Source organism: Tripterygium wilfordii, chromosome 7 (assembly GCF_013401445.1).
Source record: "Tripterygium wilfordii isolate XIE 37 chromosome 7, ASM1340144v1, whole genome shotgun sequence".
NCBI lineage: Eukaryota > Viridiplantae > Streptophyta > Magnoliopsida > Celastrales > Celastraceae > Tripterygium > Tripterygium wilfordii.
Window position 1 is genome coordinate 15,688,318 of NC_052238.1, and position 17,852 is coordinate 15,706,169.

Genomic DNA, 17,852 nt, shown 5'->3' on the forward strand with positions numbered 1-17,852 from the left:
ATGTCTCAAATATTTAGAATGAAAGAAGCCAGCTTTGGAAGTTCCCAAAAACTTTCAAAGTGCAAAGGAGGGAGGAGGGTTTAGGGTTACAGAATACAGACAGAGATGTGTGGAATAGCTTTAATTGTATTGGGTGTTCGCATCGATTTGTCAGCTATCAGCCTCGATTTTTCATCTTCAGCTACTACAGAAGGCAAGCCGGTAAGCTTTCAATCACCTGAATTTGATGAAAAGGAAGTCGCAAGTACTAATTTGAGCATTTGAATTTCTCTTGAACTTGACCCATTATATTGCTTCGTTCTATTCGCTTCCAACTGAGATAAACGTGTAGAACAATGTCTATAGCTGTTATTGTAAAAAAAATGTTACTGTGTTTCGTTTCGATTTCATTAGCAACTGCTGTAATTGGTGTAGCAGGCGGTGTTCTCGGTGGACGACCTTAAAGCGGGTCTACGGAGGAGAGGTCCGGATAGCTTGGGTGGCAAGAAGGTTTTTCTCCATTTACTTTCGACTTCCGTTGCGGAGCCACGGATATCTTCCCTGGTGTTGGAAGAAGAGGACAATGAAAGTGGAGGTTTTGGACACAAAGCAAATGGAGGAACTTGTAGTCTTTGCGTGTCGGAACCTGTTGCCGATGCGGAGCTGCATTTTATTGGTGCTACATTACAACTTAGGGGATTGAATCCCATAATTCAGCCCTTGGTGGATTCCTTTGGCAATGTCCTTATTTATAATGGTGTGTTTTTTCTTGGCTGTAAACCAAAACATTTTACTTCAATCTTTTCTAACTTTTTTTTTGTTAATATATTCCACCATAGTAGCAGGTTGTGTATTGTCAGTTTGGAATCTGATTGATTGCCTAAATTTTGAAGGTGAAATATTTGGAGGAATTCATGTTGACAGTGACAGCAATGATGCCGAAGTTCTCATGGAAACTCTGGGAAAATGTTGCTCCTGCAACTCCCACAGGCATCCCAAAGTATGCTCTAGCAGTGGTGAAGAGCGAACTTCTGTTCCGGATGTTCTTTCTGCAATCAAGGGGCCATGGGCCATCATCTATTGGCAGGTAATTGCTAGTGGCATATTTGTTTATATTTTTGTGGTCAGTTGGTTCAACGTCTTTATTCTACTAGGCTTCTTGTCTCTGATCTTGGAGCTTTTGGTTGCTATATTATCTGTAGGATAGTTCACGGACACTGTGGTTCGGAAGGGATGCATTTGGTAGAAGAAGCCTCCTTGTTCACTGGCCAACTAAGGAGGACTCTCGGTTCCTGCTATCTTCTGTATCACCATTTTCTTCTGTAGATCAGAGTTCTGGTATAAAATGCTTGGTAGAGCGTTTATCTTTTTGTTCTTTTGGTTCAACTCTGTGTTGTACTAAGACTATTTGCCAAATTTCTAGTATGATGAAAAGAAATGTTTTGACTTCTAAAGTCTTATTGAAAAGATACTTTCTCATCAACTTGAGCATGTTTTATGATGAGGTTACTTTCTACATTTTGTTTGATTCTGGATCTGTTACTGTTATTATTATCATTTTGGCAATTGAAGTCCTTGATCTTGTCATATAGCTTCTCATTTACATGTCTTTTTTCCTCTTATGAAAATGTGTAATTCGTATTCCTTCAACTGTAGCATTAGCTAGATGCTCTGTTAATTGTTTTCCCAAATATGTCAATGTCTCCTTATAAATGTGTCTATTGAGAACTTTTGAACATTTCCCCTTTTGGGATTGTGGGGTGGAGGGAAAGGGCGGTGACCCTCAATTAGTCCGGTTTTTGGTCTTCTGATTGTTTCTCTCATAGCATCAGGCTGTACATGCGTTTGAAATTGTTCTGCTCCCTCTGAAATGGTGACTGGTTTCTTTCAGTGTCCGACACTTGAGTTCTTGCGACAAATATTGTTCCTTTGTATTTCTTTCATGATTAATACAACTTTGGCAGATTGTATGGCTTCTTTCAATTCTGTAAGGGCTGAAAAAAGCAAAGCATATTAAGTTCTGTTTCGTTCAATTCAACTCACTAAAGTTTAAATCCCAAACTGGTCAGGGTTAATTGAACATAACAAGTTGGACCCTTTTTGCTTCTCCTCGTATTTTGATCTCTCTTCTTCCCTCCCTCTCGAAGTGAGCTATATAATAGGGTACAATACTTTTACCCTCCTGACGTCTATTCAAAAGACAAATAGCCCCCTCATGTTTAGAAAATTAGAATAACCACCCTGCTTGTGTTAACAGTTTGATGAACCGTTAATATCATATCAAAAAGATGATTGTGTCCTGCTCTAACAACAGTGGAAGTCTGGCTTCTATTTATATGTTATTTTGGTGATTGCATAATGTGTTAGTTTTCTATTTATATGGTTTACCACCAATCTGGTGCAGATTTTGAAGTTCAGAATGCAGCTAATGATCTAAAATTTTGGGATGAGCTTCCATGTGGGATAAACAGTTTATCCTTTGAATCTTCAAGACAGGACAGATGCCTTATTGGTGAAGTTAAAAGGCATGGCTGGAGCAATCCCATGCTATTAGATCTGATTAAATGGGAGAGAAGTTCTGTTGAACCCACACCTGAAGAGTTATCTGTATCCCACTTCCTTACTAGGCAACGTGACTCGCATCCAAGATTTTCAAATATGCTATCTGATTCAGGTCATTATCTTTTCAGGATGATTTAATTTTGTAACTTCCAAGTTTCAGCTATCTGCTTTAATAATTCAATTTTCTGATATTTTTATGATATAATACTTAGTGCAAGCATAGGTTTCATAGTTGTGATTATTTGCAACTATGCATTTCGTTTTTACTGAGTAAAGCCTTCAGAAATTTCAGTTTGGGTTCCGGCGCAGAAGCTGCTGTTTGTTCTAAGAAATTCTGTGGTGCGGCGTTCTTCCCTTCATAAAATTTTTCAGGTGATTGAACTGAGTGGCAGTTGATATACATGCTTGTATGTACCGTTAATCCAACATAAAAATTTTCTTTGTCCCTTTTCTTTTGATTGAAGTCAACTTGTAACAGAAATTAGTTCAAGTTCAATGAAAATATTTTTAACTTCTATGCTTATTTTAGCTCTCTATTACAATCAAACAGTCTCAGTCATTCCAGGAGAAGCTTTTATTTTTTTATTCCAAAAGAAATGTACAACACTTTGTCTTAATAAGTTGTAATGTTTATTGGAGTATCTGTTGGTCTTTCTGTTTTTCGCATGGAAGGAATGCTCAACATGGTGCATACAATCAGGGATTGTTATATGACTAATTTTAAAACAAAAAGGATGTTGATGTTTTTGGTTAGTTTTTTTTTTGAACTAAATTGGATATTGATGTGCAGCCAGCAATGTATGATAGTATTCAAGAGGGAAGTGTTCCAGTGGCAGTTCTCTTTTCTGGTGGATTAGATTCTATGATTCTGGCGGCATTACTGGATGAGTGCCTGGATCCTCACTGTAAGTTCTACAGAAAGCTTTGCTTCTTTGGTTGATATTGATTTCGTTTTAAAATAAAAATATTGAGCCCTTATTTTTTTTCCTGCAATACGCAATGTTATGGAATTCATGATTAAATTTTAGAGTCTTTTGAGAGTATCTTCATATTAATTTTGCTTTATGCAAAATTTGGGCATCAATGTTTTGGCTGCCAATGACTTATGGAATAAGGTCCCCTCACTTTCAGGTTCCTAACATAGAAAATTGCAAATTGCTTCCTCTGGGAAGTTCTTATTGTTTGATATTTCTTTTTTTTGAACTTCCGTGCTTATGCTGGGTTTAAAATTGGGATTTCTTGTGAGTTGTTTGTGCACCAGCCTAATGTTTGGGGTTATATGGGCTTGCTGTTTTTTGTCAGATTAGGCTGTTACACTGATGTTATTCCTTTTGAGTTTGGACTTCGGAAGCTAACAGAAAAAGATTCACTTATTTATAAATTAGGATTGCCACGTCCCATCCAAATGTGCTTCAACAAAGCATTGGTTGCCTGATGTTGCGAAGAACCTATAACAATTTGAACTTTTATTTACAGGATGTTCTTGCCACTTTGAGAGAGAGTCCTGTAATTAATATAATGCTTTTTGGTACTGATGCAACATTTTTTAAAAGAGTCCATGATCCATGGAAAATATTTTATAAAAAAAACCTTGATGTATCATTAAATTTCAATATATCCCAGCTTTTCAAGTACAATTATAGGGATGGTTTTCAGGGACAGCTGCAGGCTTCACCGTTGGTGGAGGCTAGCTTCTTTGGGGTAATTGGTCAAGGTATTATTTCGGGTTCTAGAATAATTGGTCCAGAAATTATTTCAAAGCTGTTTCTTCTTCATGGTCTCCTGGTGACTTTGCATCATCATTATCCGAGCCTTTTCCCAAAAATTTGGGTTGGCTACTAGAGTTTATGAGTAAATCAACGGGAATCCACTAGTGTATTCATTTCCACCATTTATTTCTATCTAGGATCATACTTTTATCAACTCCTATTGAATCCATATATTTTCTTACTGCTTCAAGCCATGTCCTTTTAAGTCTTCCTCTTCCTTCCTACTCTCTCCTATGCAAAGTTTCTTGATTCTCCTGGTGACTTTGCAATCTAATTAAATTTTGTTTGCTAGATGGAATCGATTTGCTTAATGTGAGCTTTGATGGTGAGTTTGCTCCCGATAGAATCTCTGCCAAGGCTGGAGTAGAGGAACTTCAAAAAATTGCACCTTCAAGAAGGTAGATCATTAGACAGTAGCTTCAATTGTATTGAATTTTTTAAGTTGTTAAGCTTCATGCAAATAAGATATGTGATTGCTGTAGTAATAGTGAACATCTACTCTTTTGGTTTAGTTTGGAAGAACTTGTTCATAGTGGCTAAATATAATCGAGAACTTTTAAATTAGGGCACTTTGTCATCACAATATGTTGGCTAAGAAAAGATGAAAGTTGGATTGTGGCACGAAGACAAGTTTATGATGCCTTTGAGCTTGATTCATTTATAATTGGTCTATATTCACTCACACTTTATTTGCTTCTCACTTTCTGATGTATGGTCCTTTTGTTATTTTTTGTGCTTATCGGAGCTCGTGTTTGGAACACAGGTGGAAGCTTGTCAATATTGATGTTGACTTGACAAAGTTGACCTCAGAAATGAAGCACATCATGTCGCTCATAAATCCTGCAAACACCTACATGGTAGCCTGTTTCATGTCCTCTAAATAAGCGCACTGTTTTGTGGAAATGATTGTTTTAGGATTTCTTGCTTTATACAATCAACAATTTCAATGTGCTGCGGTCTAGATGTTCCTTTGATGCATAATCAACTCACCACTCTCTGTTTCAGGACCTGAATATAGGAACTGCTCTATGGTTAGCTTCTAGTGGTGATGGATGGGTAAATGAAAAATTGAGTGATATTGTTGAAGAGAATCATCGACTTGTAAGGTACAAGTCTAAGGCCAGGGTTGTTCTGGTTGGTTCTGGTGCAGACGAGCAGTGTGCTGGTTATGGTAGGCACAAAACAAAATTTAGATGTGGAAGGTATGATGTTAATATCAGCAATTCTTCGTCAGCTTGTAATCTTGTATGTACATGGGCAATTATAGCTCATCTCCAGAAGTGGTTTTATTGTTATGTCCTCATTAAATACAATACGTTTGTAATGATTTTTGCTACATATAAAAAATTGGGTGGAGGTGGGAACTAGTTTCTCCAGCTGGGCTTTCTGCTTCTCCTTTTCTCTGGTGCTGTAATTCTGCTTCTTCCCCATAAATTCGGTCTGACTTCTTTCTCTTTTACTATTACCCGACCCACATTTCCCGCCCATTTTCGTTCCATAGGACTGATCTATTCCCATGGTTTCCTGTCACTCATAGTTCTCAGTTCTCACTAGTGGTCAGATTGAGTGTTAGTGGCTCTCTGACTGCTTAAGGATAGATTTACCATGGCTTGTGTCCCCCAGTTATGGTACTAAAATACTGGAAAGAAAACAAAGAAGTGGCTTCCATATGATCCTTTAGTCATGTTAAAGTTACTGTTGACTATTAAAGTCGTGAATACTCTCTCACTGTAACAGGAGAAGATCTGTCCATTGTACAGCACTGATAGTATCTGCTACACTTATCTCTAAATTTACGAAAAAGGATTTAAAACATAAGATTACTCATCCAATGATGAAATTCAGCTTTACGAAAAATGGACTGCTAATATTTTTCATCTGACACTTCAGCATTGAAACTGCAATTGTTGGGTTTTTTGGGACATATCGGCAAGTGTAGAATATGTTTTTCTGAGCTGACTCTAAGAGATTTATCCAGCTTTTGTATATAAAGGTGTTGACTTCTTAACTTTTCCAATTTTTAGAGCGACAATATTTTGGTACAATTTCAGATGGTTTCAGAGGATTAATTCCTAATACCAAGTAATCTTATGATAATTTCTAAAGGATTGCATGTTCCCATTTTCTACTTATTCTTGATGTTGGCATGTTCTCATCAGTTGGCTAAGGCTTCATGAGGAAATGAAGTTGGACATGCAGAGAATTTGGAGAAGAAACATGGGAAGAGATGACAGGTGTATTGCTGATCATGGGAAGGAGGTATTGTTGATAACTCTGGCATATATTACTCCTTGTTACCTTTAACTTGTTTGGCCTTGTAACTGTCTATTTACTTTTATTAGGCTAGATTTCCTTTCTTGGATGAAGATGTTATAAGGACTTTGCTGGATATTCCTTTGTGGGAGATAGCCAACCTTGATCAACCTAGTGGAATCGGTGATAAGAAAATCTTGAGAGAGGTCAGTGCTACATACTTGTCTTTGGTTTGCACTTCTAGTTCTACACTGAACTTGGAAGTATAACCACATGTTAGTTTGGGATCTTTGTATTTATAGGAATCTCTGTTAGTTGGTTTGTGTTACTGAGGCCACTGCACCTGTAACCTTGCAGCAAGTATCCAGACATGCATTTCAGGGGTCAATTTCTTTTAGGTGGCATTAGAATTTTGAGTAATAATTTGTCGCACTTATGTCACATGCACTATTTGTTGTGCATTATATCTTGAAGGATAATGAAACTGATTAATCTCCCTGGCCTTAATAGCGTCAAAATTATTTTTGGGAAATGCTACGAACTGTATTCCAAGGATCGTGACTGTTAGAACGCTAAAAGAATAGTTCTCTTTACCTGGTGTTGGACTTAGATTACTGTTGAGATTGTATTGGATAACTTTGGGACTTGATTTGTGTTCACATCTTGGCTAAAATGCCTTTTAAGTCTTGTGTTCTCCATTTTTATTGATAACCTAGATTTCTTGGTAGGAAATTGCTTTAGTTGGTTGAAATTTCAGTATTCTGGTCCTTGTACAATCTGGGCGAGGCCTTTTGCTTAGCATCTTCGTGGTTATTGCGTTGAACCATCTTGGTGCTCTGCTAATTTTTCTCTCATTACACAGATATCTGTGAAGCATTTTGCAGGTTTTCATTTAATCTCATGAACTAGGATCAAATGATAAATTATCTTTTGCATTATCTTTCTTGAAGGTTGCAAGATTACTTGGTCTGCATGAAGCATCGGTTCTGCCAAAAAGAGCTATCCAGGTGAGCATTCTTCTTTTGAATTCTTCACTGCATGCTTGATCAGCTCAAATAACACTTTGTTGGTAGAGTTTTAGAAATCGTACTTGTGCATTGAAAATTGTATTAAGCTTAGCTATGAATTTTGTAGGCACTCATAAACAGACTAAAAATACCTTCCATTACATCCAATTCAAGTAGTAGGTTCATATTACCTGATTTGCACCATTTCATGGTATTAGTAAATAGTAATATTTAGTCATAGAGGCAAGTCATGTGATTGAACTTCGTGTTGTATCATACTGAACACTCATACTCAACTTCATAGGTTCCTGCCATTTGATTTACTGAAATGGTGATTGCATTGTCATGTTCCAGGAGTATGCTTTTTATCCCATACCTGATCATTAAACAGTGCACTTTTCTGTTTTATTTGTATAGTTTGGCTCTAGAATTGCGAGGGAATCTAATCGACAGAACTTTGGAAGCAATCGGGCAGCAAACCAGGCATCTGCGGGAAGTGCTATTGTTAACTTGCCTTCTCACCGTACTTGACATGATGTACTTTGCAACTAGATGAACACAATTTTGGAGTGGTAGAGCTTTCAGGGTGGCCAATCTTGAGAGTGCCAGATAATTGCTTCCGGGATCTCTCATTGGTTTGCTGGTGACAGGGATGATGGCCAGCCATAGCATTTCCATATGGTATGTCTTACAGGCTCAAGTCGCATCAATTTGTGCAGAAGAATTAGTAGCTGTGGGTTGGGAAGAACTTAGTAGCATGATTCATCCCCTGGATCCGGATGAAAACTGAAGGGGAGGGGGAACAATGGTGCATAATCAGGATTGGTACCCCTATCGTTAATGGTTCTTTTCATTATTTGAATTTAAAAAAATCATATATGTTATCAAGTGAAGTAAATTATGGGGTTAATTATACTTTACAATACCGAAAGAGAGAGGTTGTTACAAATTTTGCACAAATTTTTCTGTAGTATTGTCATTGTAGGAGAATCTGCCCATCCTGTTTAATGCTCGTTCTACAGTCCAAGTTATGTATTGGACCATTGCATATGGTGCCACACTGTTGGGTAGCATTATTTGGTCAAAATCAGCCGGTCATTGAAGAACATGTGCATGCATATGCCATTGCTCCCAGTGTGTCCCAAAACATGTGTATATACTCACCAGAACCTACAAGGTGGAGTATAAGAATCTGTCGTTATATTATTCTTGTATTTGATTATAATTTTTGATATGCCCGAAATTCGAGGTAAGAAAATATGAGGCCAAATGGCACTCGAGTCATCAAAAACGGTGGAATATAATCCATAAACACATGAGAAGTATAGAATAAAAACACAACAGACTAAACTCTCTTGGTACAAATAGACATTGGAGGTACTACATCGGGATGAAAACCCAATTTAAATATAAAACGAAAATATAAAACAAACATAGAACCATTGTCTAATGCTGAGAACTTGAGGTGGGATTGAGACGACAAAAATTGTTGTTGTAGATCTAGATCAATCAGTTTGAAACTGCATCCAAAACATATCTGATAATTTGAGAGACAACATGAAAGCAGATATGGAAGTAGAGGCATATCCAGATGTATATCGAAAGAGATTAATCATCATCATCATTGTCGTCGCACTGATGTTGTCAATAGACAAACCCACGAGTAGAACACTTAGAGAATTCAAATTATTCGACAAGCATACTAAGATTGTTCCAAGAGAAAGAAACAAAACAAAAACATCATGGGGATGAGGAAGTGGAGAATAAGGATCTCCACCTCCTCCGATCAGATTTGGCGAGAAGTTAGAGAGAGGAGAGAGGGCAAAGAAATTTTTTTAAAGAGAACTCTATGAAAATAGTAGGTTAAGATCATGCGAACTGGGTAGTGATATTTGATTATAATTCAGTACAAATGAGCCAGTGATCATCTAGCAGATGACATAATTGTGGCATGTTATGATATACTTTCTTAATGATGGACGCTCGTACCAAATTGTATGGATTTTGAAGATCTTAATTTTGATTCTAATTCCGAGTAAGAGCAATATCACTATGGTCATGCGTTGAGTTTTGAGTTAACTTATCATGTCATTATGTGAGAAATTTTTATATATGCAGACCTGAATAAGCCCATATCAGATGTAGACAAGAAAGTTATTCGTTAGGAGAGCTTGCTTTTGCTCGTGACATGTCACATTAATGACATTATATTATCCACCTCTCAAAGAAGTTGCATTGTTTTCCACTCTTATCTATAAAATAAAACGTCACAAGAGAAAGCAGGTCGGTGAACATGTATCATATTAATATATTATATACCCATTCATTTAAAGTATTCCAAAAAAAAAAAAAAAAAAAAAGGATTCCCAATTTTTTAATTTTTTTATGTAAATGGCATATTAGTAATTAGTGATCGATGTCTCAGTCTGCATCTAACATATGTGCTGATCCATTTCACTCGCTCCACTTTGCTCACTGTCTGCTCTCTTTTTGTTTCCTCCTCTGCAACCACTCCTCCGCTAGATCTGATCCGGATTTGTTCAGGTATCCATCTCTTCCACCTCTAGACCTAGATCTTTTGCTTCTACTCCTAGCTTTGAAGCGCTGTTGTAAAGCTGTTTAATTTTCTCTTTCTTTGTGAATTTGCGAAATTGTAAGTAGTCGCGATACTACCGCTATCACATGCTCTATCTTTTTTTCGGATCTGTTTTTGAATTTGGACTGTGGAAAAAGCATTTCGTTAAGATATCGCTCTGGTTGATGCGTTTAAGCGAAACTGTTTGGTTTAATCTGTTGCGGATGATTTTGTGGGGCGTTTGGTATGGCGGATGATGTTATGTTGGTTTATATGGAATGATTAGTTGTCTCCTTACTGCAAGAAATGCAGCACATAGAATGTCATGGCATCATATGTGACTCAATTTTGGTGATGAATGCACTCTTATTCCGGGGAGTCCTTTTAGCTGTTTAATTTTTGTGATTTTTTTTGAGCTTCGAATTCCTTTTGTGAATACCCACTATATGAGTATTGTCTTTTTGGATGAAATGCTTTCTTGTTTGTTTTTGTTTTTTTTTTTTAAACAAGTGTGAGAGCATGGGCCGTGGAGTTAGCAGTGGTGGAGGACAGAGTTCACTGGGCTATCTGTTTGGCAGTGGAGAGGCACCACCAAAACCAGCCGCTGAAAATCCCCAACCGACCATAAATGAAGGCCAGGCTGCTGTAAACAATGGTCCTCCTTCCAAGCCTGCTGCGCCTCCTTCAAAACCAGTAGATGTCGCCAAGCAGATCCCAGCTGGTATCAACAGCACTTCTTCAAACAACTATATGCGGGCCGATGGTCAAAATGCTGGCAACTTCCTCACGGTACAACTGTTCATGATTGCTTTTGCTAATGTCCTTTTGCTGTTTGCATGAGGTTCACTTTATGGAGATACTATTAGAAACAATTTGCTCAGTTTCTGCCAGCTTTTTATATGAATAAGTATTGGACTTAAAAGAATGAATCATGCTCTCGTGTTGGTTGTTAGGTATAGATGGTGAGTTATCAGTTTTCTGAATTTGCTTGCTTCTTGTTGTTGCTATGAAGACTTAAATGTCTTTTTTCCTCCAGCACACTGAATATGGTTAACAATGTCATTCCCCAACTAACACCTCCACCCCCTCTTTCCCCTATAGGCATTGGAATGTTTATATAATTGATTTCTTGTCAATCGGTTTTCTCTTAAGAAGTATGAACTAAGAAGGTTGTGGATGGATGGAGAATTTTTTAAAAAAATTCAGGGGCAATCTCTAGACGTGCAAGGGAATAAAAGAATGGGACTGCTCTGTAAATTATGAATTCAGATTGGGAAAGGAAGGGATTTCTTTTTTTTTGAACATTAGGAATTTCCTTGCACTGTGAGGGTTCTTAATAGCTTGTAGTTAGGATAGCAATAAAGATTTTCTAGGGAAATGGATGGAAGAGCTTGTTTGTTGCAAGAAACAAAAACAGGGATGATATTGAGAGAATTTGTGAGATACCAATGGGGGAACCTTGTGTGGAATCGTGGTATCTGGCAGAATTTGTGAACAACAGCAAGAGTTTTGGTTCTGTGGGATAAAAGCGTGGTAGATAAAGTGGTTTGTATGCAGGTTTTTCCTTCTCAGTTTCTGGCCTGTTTAATTGTCTAGGTAGTAACTTTCAGTTAGCTTTTGCTGGCATTTATGGGTAATGTTGATAGTGATAGCATTTATATGTTGTATATTATTGTTTGAAAACTGCTGTTTTTAAAATTTGTTTGGAACTTTGGATTACCATGAGAAATCATGAGGTCAAATGCTAATTTGTGGATTGGGTCAAACTTTTAATTGCTTAACAAAAGGAACAATCTGCTTTGAACAGTTGAACTCTCGTGATAACTTAATAATTTAAATTGTTCAAGTTAAAAGATGCTACTACAAAGTAAAACATTGAAACTGCAATTTTCCCTGAGAAGTTTAATCGGAAATTCGAGCTTGAATGATGGTTAACTATGTAATGCCGCCTCTACTCAGTCTAAGTTTCTGACAATCTATTTACGATTTTTTTTTTTTTTGCTTACTTTGTATTAACATTCATGCAAGTGGTCTGTTCATTTGATTTTATTCTATCATTGTGCTCCAATAATGACTTAAAAAAACTTTCTTGCTTTGTCTAGGATCGGCCATCAACCAAGGTCCATGCTGCCCCTGGTGGTGGATCTTCTCTAGGTTACCTCTTTGGTAACGGTGGTGGTAGTGGTAACTGAGATATTCTGTCATCTCAAGAATGAAACCATATCTTTGTAATGGAAGTATTGGTTGTTGATTTTTGTTGAACATGACGTTTGGAAGAGGTAATGCCTTCGTCTTTGATATAAACAATGGAAAGCTGTTGCATCATGTTGTGTAATATATAGTTGTTGTGAATGATGGTGGTTTGGATTTTATTCAAACAAAGGGCACTAACTTTAGATGCTCAAAGTTGTATTTTGCTAATGGTTAGTTCTGTTTTACCTTATTTATGAAAATATTTGCTGATGTTGATAGTATCTTATGAAAATATTTGCTGATGTTGATAGTATCTTCTGAAACCGAGCAATAATGGCATCGGAAGTTTATACTTTTTAGCTTGTAGTAACAATTACTAGCGACAATTTTGTGCGGAAGACATCTTGGGATTCTTGAGTTGGTAACTTCTCCTCAATTGCTCAATGTATCTACAAATTTGTTCTTGAAAAGTGCAGTGTAGAAAGTTTCTACAAGCTGCCAACAGATGGATGACTCTCCTTTCTCTTGTTGAGCCATTTTGTGGCAAAGCTTGAATAAAACTTTATCCTCCTGGCTGGACTGGGACCTTTGCTGTTGATGCTCTAAACAGAGGTAACTGTGTAGCTCTGTTTCTATGAAATGTTGATTTTACATTATGCTGGGAGCAATGTAAAAGAGTTCCACTAACACTGAAGGCTGAGATTTAGTCTAATAATTTCACTCTTAACCAACAAAGCTAGCCTTACAAGTACAAGAAAGAGACAACGGGATGAACCATATGACCAATTGCAATCAAAGGTGATGAACCGAAATTAACTCTTCTAGATGTGTTGTAAAATAACAAGCTAATGCATCAATTGAGAAGTCTCCTCAGCCATTGACGAGGGAGAGCTGAGAAGCTCAACGGAGAAGAAAGCATCAAATGACCCATATAAGACACAACAACATCTTGGTAAGATTGTGAATCCGCGTGAGATCAAGGAGAAGAGATATTCGAGAATGAGGGATAGCTTGGTTGGTCAGGTTGTCTGCTCAGGACCTTGAGGTCCAGAGTTCTATTCTCACCAGGAGGTTTGGGATTTGGGTAGTTTTCCATCTACTGCGGTGACCTTCATGCCCCTCGAGCATGGCTTAGTGTGTGTGTGACCTTCATGCCCCTCGAGCATGGCTTAGCATGTGTGTGGCCTGTGGGCCTTTCAAAAAAAAAAAGAAAAAGAAAAAGGTGAAGAGATATCCTCTCATCAAAGTTAGAAGTTAGAACTCTCTCAATTCATATAAAAGTGGATCTTGCTATAGATAAATGATTCTGAACCCTACATTGTACTTGCTATTAGAGAGAGTTTCGAGCTTTGACTGATTGATAGCTTACCGACTTGAGTATCAAAAAGGTCCCCTAAATACGCCCTCAAACCCCTTTTAGCTCACTTGTTCTACTGTGCAGGTCATCCTCAACAGAATCGAGAACATCATCTGACATCAATCTTACCATCTAATACGTCACCAAAATCAAAGACAATTTTGGACGTCATCAATTTGTAAGAATTTTTATTCTCGAATAATAATTTAAAATAAATAATATTTTTAGTTTACAATAAAACTGTAGTTGAAAAAAAAAATGCAACTTTTTAAAATTGTTTGCACAACTGAAGAAACTCACAAGTATCAGTCGGTCTCCCCAGAGAAAAGAATGAGCGGTGGAAGTAGTATCAGTCGAGTCGTCCAACGCACTTGCCGGAGCTTCCTCACAAGGCCCTCTCGCCTCCCATTCTCTGCCATTCCTCCTCTCTTACAGTCTACAGCCATTCGAAACCCTTGTCGTCATCCTTTGTTTTCTCTCTTTCAAAACCCCAACTTTTCTTCTCCTACAGATTCTACTACTATTACTCTTCGGCTCTTAAACACCAGCTCCAATTCAAAGCACCACAAGGAAGATGAACAAGACGATGCGCTTCAATGTAATGTTATTCTCTTCCGCTCTCTTCCTCCTTTTCATATGCTCTGTAAAGTCACCGACTTGACCTTACGGTGGCATTGTCTCTCTTTGTTTTTCAATCTTTTTTCTTGTTAAATTACCTCTGTTTGGTTTGTGGACGAAAGTAAATGATTAATCATATAGATTTTATGATTTAGCTTGTGTTAGTTTCTGGGTTGTGGGAAGCTTACACAAAGTGAGTCGAATCACTCTGTTAGGTTCTTTCATGAGTTTCTAATGTTGAAAGTTTCGAGATTTCTAAAGTTGGGTTATTCAAGGGAACTATTTCAGTTTATTAAGATTTCATATGGTCATGTGGGGATCTGGTAATGCCTCAAAAACCCTTCTATTGTGCCTGAGATAAGCATGCAATGCAAGTGTTTGATAAAAGTTCTATGATAAAAGCCATTGTACCCGTGAATTCTTAAACATAGAATACAGTTAAAAAGATCTAAGTTTATGGGTTAATCATCTTATTTTGCATTTTTCGCTTATCTAGGACTTGGAATTGTAACTGTCAAAACACGTGGACAATGCAAGAAATCTAGAATACTAATTGCAGTTTCCTTTTTCCTGATGGTTGCCATGTATAGTTGTGTGGTTTGCTTGATGGATTTTATAGGCAAAGGAAAAAGGCTACATAACCTAATTCTTAAGTGTAAGCAAATTTCATGGACTTTAAGTTGCTTATGAGCATCAAATAAATGTGCCTCCAAGGTGGTTATCATTTTTTGTGGTCGCTAATTCGACATGTTTACTGTAAAAATCAGCTTTTGAATTCTCCCTTGTGAAGTGTGTTAAAAAACTAAAAAGAACCCAAAGTCGGCGGTTGTGTTGATATTTTGAAGATTCAGCATTTAATCTGCAATTATGTGTTTAATTACATTTGGATTTACAGATACAAGCATTGATGAGGAAACCCCTGAAGAAATAGAATTGTGGGAGGAGGAGGACGAGGAGGCTGAACCCGAGGTATTATGGTTTGGCTTACTATTCTACTTACTGAACTTTCAATTCAGCTATGTTATACATTCTGTTTGATGTTAGATTCTCGTTAATTTAGATTGGTGATGGAGGGGATGGTGGTGGAGTAGTTCTGCAAGGTCTTCCCTGGGGAGAGCGTGCTCTTTCTCTTGCCCATGAGGTTCTGTCACAGTTTGGTGATCCCATGAAGCTATACGCTTTCAAGATCACTCCCCGTGGATATGTATATGTGAGACTAGACAACCTCTCAAACGAGTATGATCTTCTAAAGCTTTATGTTAAGTCCTTAACTTCTGTAAAAATTGGATTTTCCTTGTTAATTTTATTCAAATCCAACTTACTTGTTTAAAAAATGACAGCATACATCTGAGCTGAACTCTGACGGCCCAGTTTACAGTTACTAATAATCATTCGACCAAAGTTCTATACAAATTGTCTGCATATTCTTATTGGTCTGTTGTTTGGAAAAGATGGAGTTTTCCATATATCGTAGAGGACTTCTAGTTGCTTTCTTATAGAGAAATTTGGTCCTCTTACATATCGTGTATAATGCTCGTATATTTGACGTCTGTAGCACGTTTTATTGATGTGGCAATTTTTCTCTCACAAGTTATGGGTGCCCAAGCATGGAGGAGCTTGAAAACTATAGTCAAGCGTACAAAAAAAGATTAGATGAAGCCGGGGCACTCGGAGAAACACCTGATGATTTGGCTCTCGAGGTAATTCTTAATCCTTAAAAATGGTTCTGTACACTGTTCCATTGAGTTTTGCTGTGATGTCAGATGTATCTGATGTTCTAAAAAAATGTTGCTTTCGCTCGAAGGTATCTTCTCCAAGCGCAGAGAGATTGCTAAAGGTGCCAGATGATCTTTCTCGATTCAAAGACATGCCTATGAGAGTATGCTATAGAGAAGACATGGAGTCTAAATTCCCAGAGAAGAATGGGGTCTTCCTGTTGGAATCCATTGAACTGGAAACACAGAGATGCATATGGAAGTTAGCAAATGTGAAAGAAAACAGGGACCCTGAGAGCAAAGGTAGACCTCTAAGCCGTAAACAGAAGGATTGGAGATTACAACTGCCATATGAGATGCACATAAGGGTCACTCTATGCCTTGATTACTAACAAATTAGCGACTCCTTTTACTTCAGTGTAAGACTGAATGATGTAGACTTTGTTGTTGCTTTTGTTTAAAAGTTTAAATGTGAAACAAAAATTTGTGTGGCTTTAGGGATATCTTGTGGCAGCAAATTTGTTTGGAAATTTAGTGACCACTCTAGTTTTGTTGCAGCAGATCATATGAAAGAGAAAGTTATGTCAACCAAACTTATATTTACCAAGTTATAGTACAGGGCAATTAACCTTTCATAGTTTCATGCACCTCTTATTTGTGATTTTTTTGGGTAACCAAGAACCAAACCATCGGACTTGGCTATTTTGGAAAGTCAAGTTGGGTCTAAACTTGAGTTGAACAGGTTGCGCGCACAATTTGCTGACAGATAAATTGAATCGTGGCTCAACGCGAAACTAAATGGGGGATAGATCCCATCAGGATCGAACCACGAAATCCCACATGCGTATCCTTTGGCCGAGGCCGATAACCAGTTGGGCTATCCCAATTTGGTACTCTTATTTCTGATTAACCACAAAGAATTTACCGTGTAGGATATTATGGCACTAAAACAACAAATGCCATTTTCACTTGATTATCAATTTCTTTTTTATGTTTGTGTATATAATTGGCTTTAGAGATAATACTTGAAAGAGCTGTGAATGTAAGAGGAATATATACAAGCCACCTAGCAGACTCATTTATAGATAAATGGACCACTATATGAATGATTTTTTGGACATTTCTATGAATGATTTTTTGGACATTTCTTTTTCTTATCACTACTTGACAAAAACCCTAAATTAGGTCGGTCAGTCCATTGCCTTCACATTTTGTGCATATTCTGTCACTGTAACCATAAAGGTGGACTTAACATCAAGAGGAAATTAGCTTTGGAACCTGTGGAGGACAAGTTCAGCAGAGAAGAGAAGCCCTATATTTGACCAATCTTTGTTTGGGAGCCTAAATAACTAATTTCCAGCTCAAAAATGTTAAGATCCTAATGTTTTTCTTCCAGTTATCCTAAATGCTGATATGAATGCACACGATTCATATAAAATCATGGACGCACATGATCCATATAAAATCGTTTGCGTGCATATCAATATTTGTGATAGTTGGGACAAACAACACTACGATCTATAAGAATAAGACTGTTGTTTCCAACTGGACCCTAATGTAACTCTCCATTTTGTTTCCTATCCCATCAATTGATTAATGATTCCATTAATATACAACTTGAACTGCTGCTGCAATTCATATTCGCACTAATCATCATTGTCAAAGCATTTATACCACATAAGTGCTCTTACTGAAGAGTCAGTGAAAAGAAGCATACATATATTTAAGAATCTTTTCAGCCTAAAGAAAACTCAAGAATCTTTGAATTCCAATCCCAAGAGGATCCCAAGACTGAATGACAAGCATATATATGGGCCCAGCAAC

At 37.3% G+C, this 17,852-nt stretch overlaps 3 protein-coding genes across 5 annotated transcripts; all 3 read left to right on the forward strand.

Annotated features, from left to right (window-relative positions):
* The first annotated feature begins 54 nt into the window (after positions 1 to 54).
* LOC120001343 (asparagine synthetase domain-containing protein C4F6.11c) lies at positions 55 to 8,519 on the forward strand. 3 transcript variants are annotated; one of them, XM_038849615.1, is made up of 14 exons: positions 55 to 201; positions 418 to 736; positions 873 to 1,066; positions 1,182 to 1,317; positions 2,384 to 2,653; positions 2,825 to 2,913; positions 3,332 to 3,446; positions 4,603 to 4,708; positions 5,074 to 5,167; positions 5,316 to 5,512; positions 6,470 to 6,569; positions 6,653 to 6,769; positions 7,514 to 7,570; positions 7,988 to 8,519. In XM_038849615.1, exons 1-14 carry the CDS (start codon positions 106 to 108, stop codon positions 8,099 to 8,101), a joined length of 2,004 nt encoding a protein of 667 aa, XP_038705543.1. In that variant the 5' UTR covers positions 55 to 105; the 3' UTR covers positions 8,102 to 8,519. The 3 variants fall into 3 exon arrangements, with proteins under 3 accessions (XP_038705543.1, XP_038705542.1, XP_038705544.1); XM_038849614.1 differs by having other exon boundaries at positions 62 to 201; positions 415 to 736; XM_038849616.1 differs by having other exon boundaries at positions 62 to 201; positions 415 to 736; positions 2,834 to 2,913.
* A 1,444-nt stretch (positions 8,520 to 9,963) lies between these two features.
* On the forward strand, positions 9,964 to 12,588 carry LOC120001358 (protein SPIRAL1-like 2). The gene is made up of 3 exons (XM_038849639.1): positions 9,964 to 10,114; positions 10,656 to 10,934; positions 12,248 to 12,588. The coding sequence occupies exons 2-3, from the start codon at positions 10,665 to 10,667 to the stop codon at positions 12,335 to 12,337; spliced, it is 360 nt and encodes a 119-aa protein (XP_038705567.1). The 5' UTR covers positions 9,964 to 10,114; positions 10,656 to 10,664; the 3' UTR covers positions 12,338 to 12,588.
* A 1,059-nt stretch (positions 12,589 to 13,647) lies between these two features.
* LOC120001751 lies at positions 13,648 to 16,588 on the forward strand. The gene is made up of 5 exons (XM_038850202.1): positions 13,648 to 14,293; positions 15,209 to 15,282; positions 15,374 to 15,549; positions 15,905 to 16,013; positions 16,118 to 16,588. Exons 1-5 carry the CDS (start codon positions 13,954 to 13,956, stop codon positions 16,418 to 16,420), a joined length of 1,002 nt encoding a protein of 333 aa, XP_038706130.1. The 5' UTR covers positions 13,648 to 13,953; the 3' UTR covers positions 16,421 to 16,588.
* Positions 16,589 to 17,852: the final 1,264 nt, after the last annotated feature.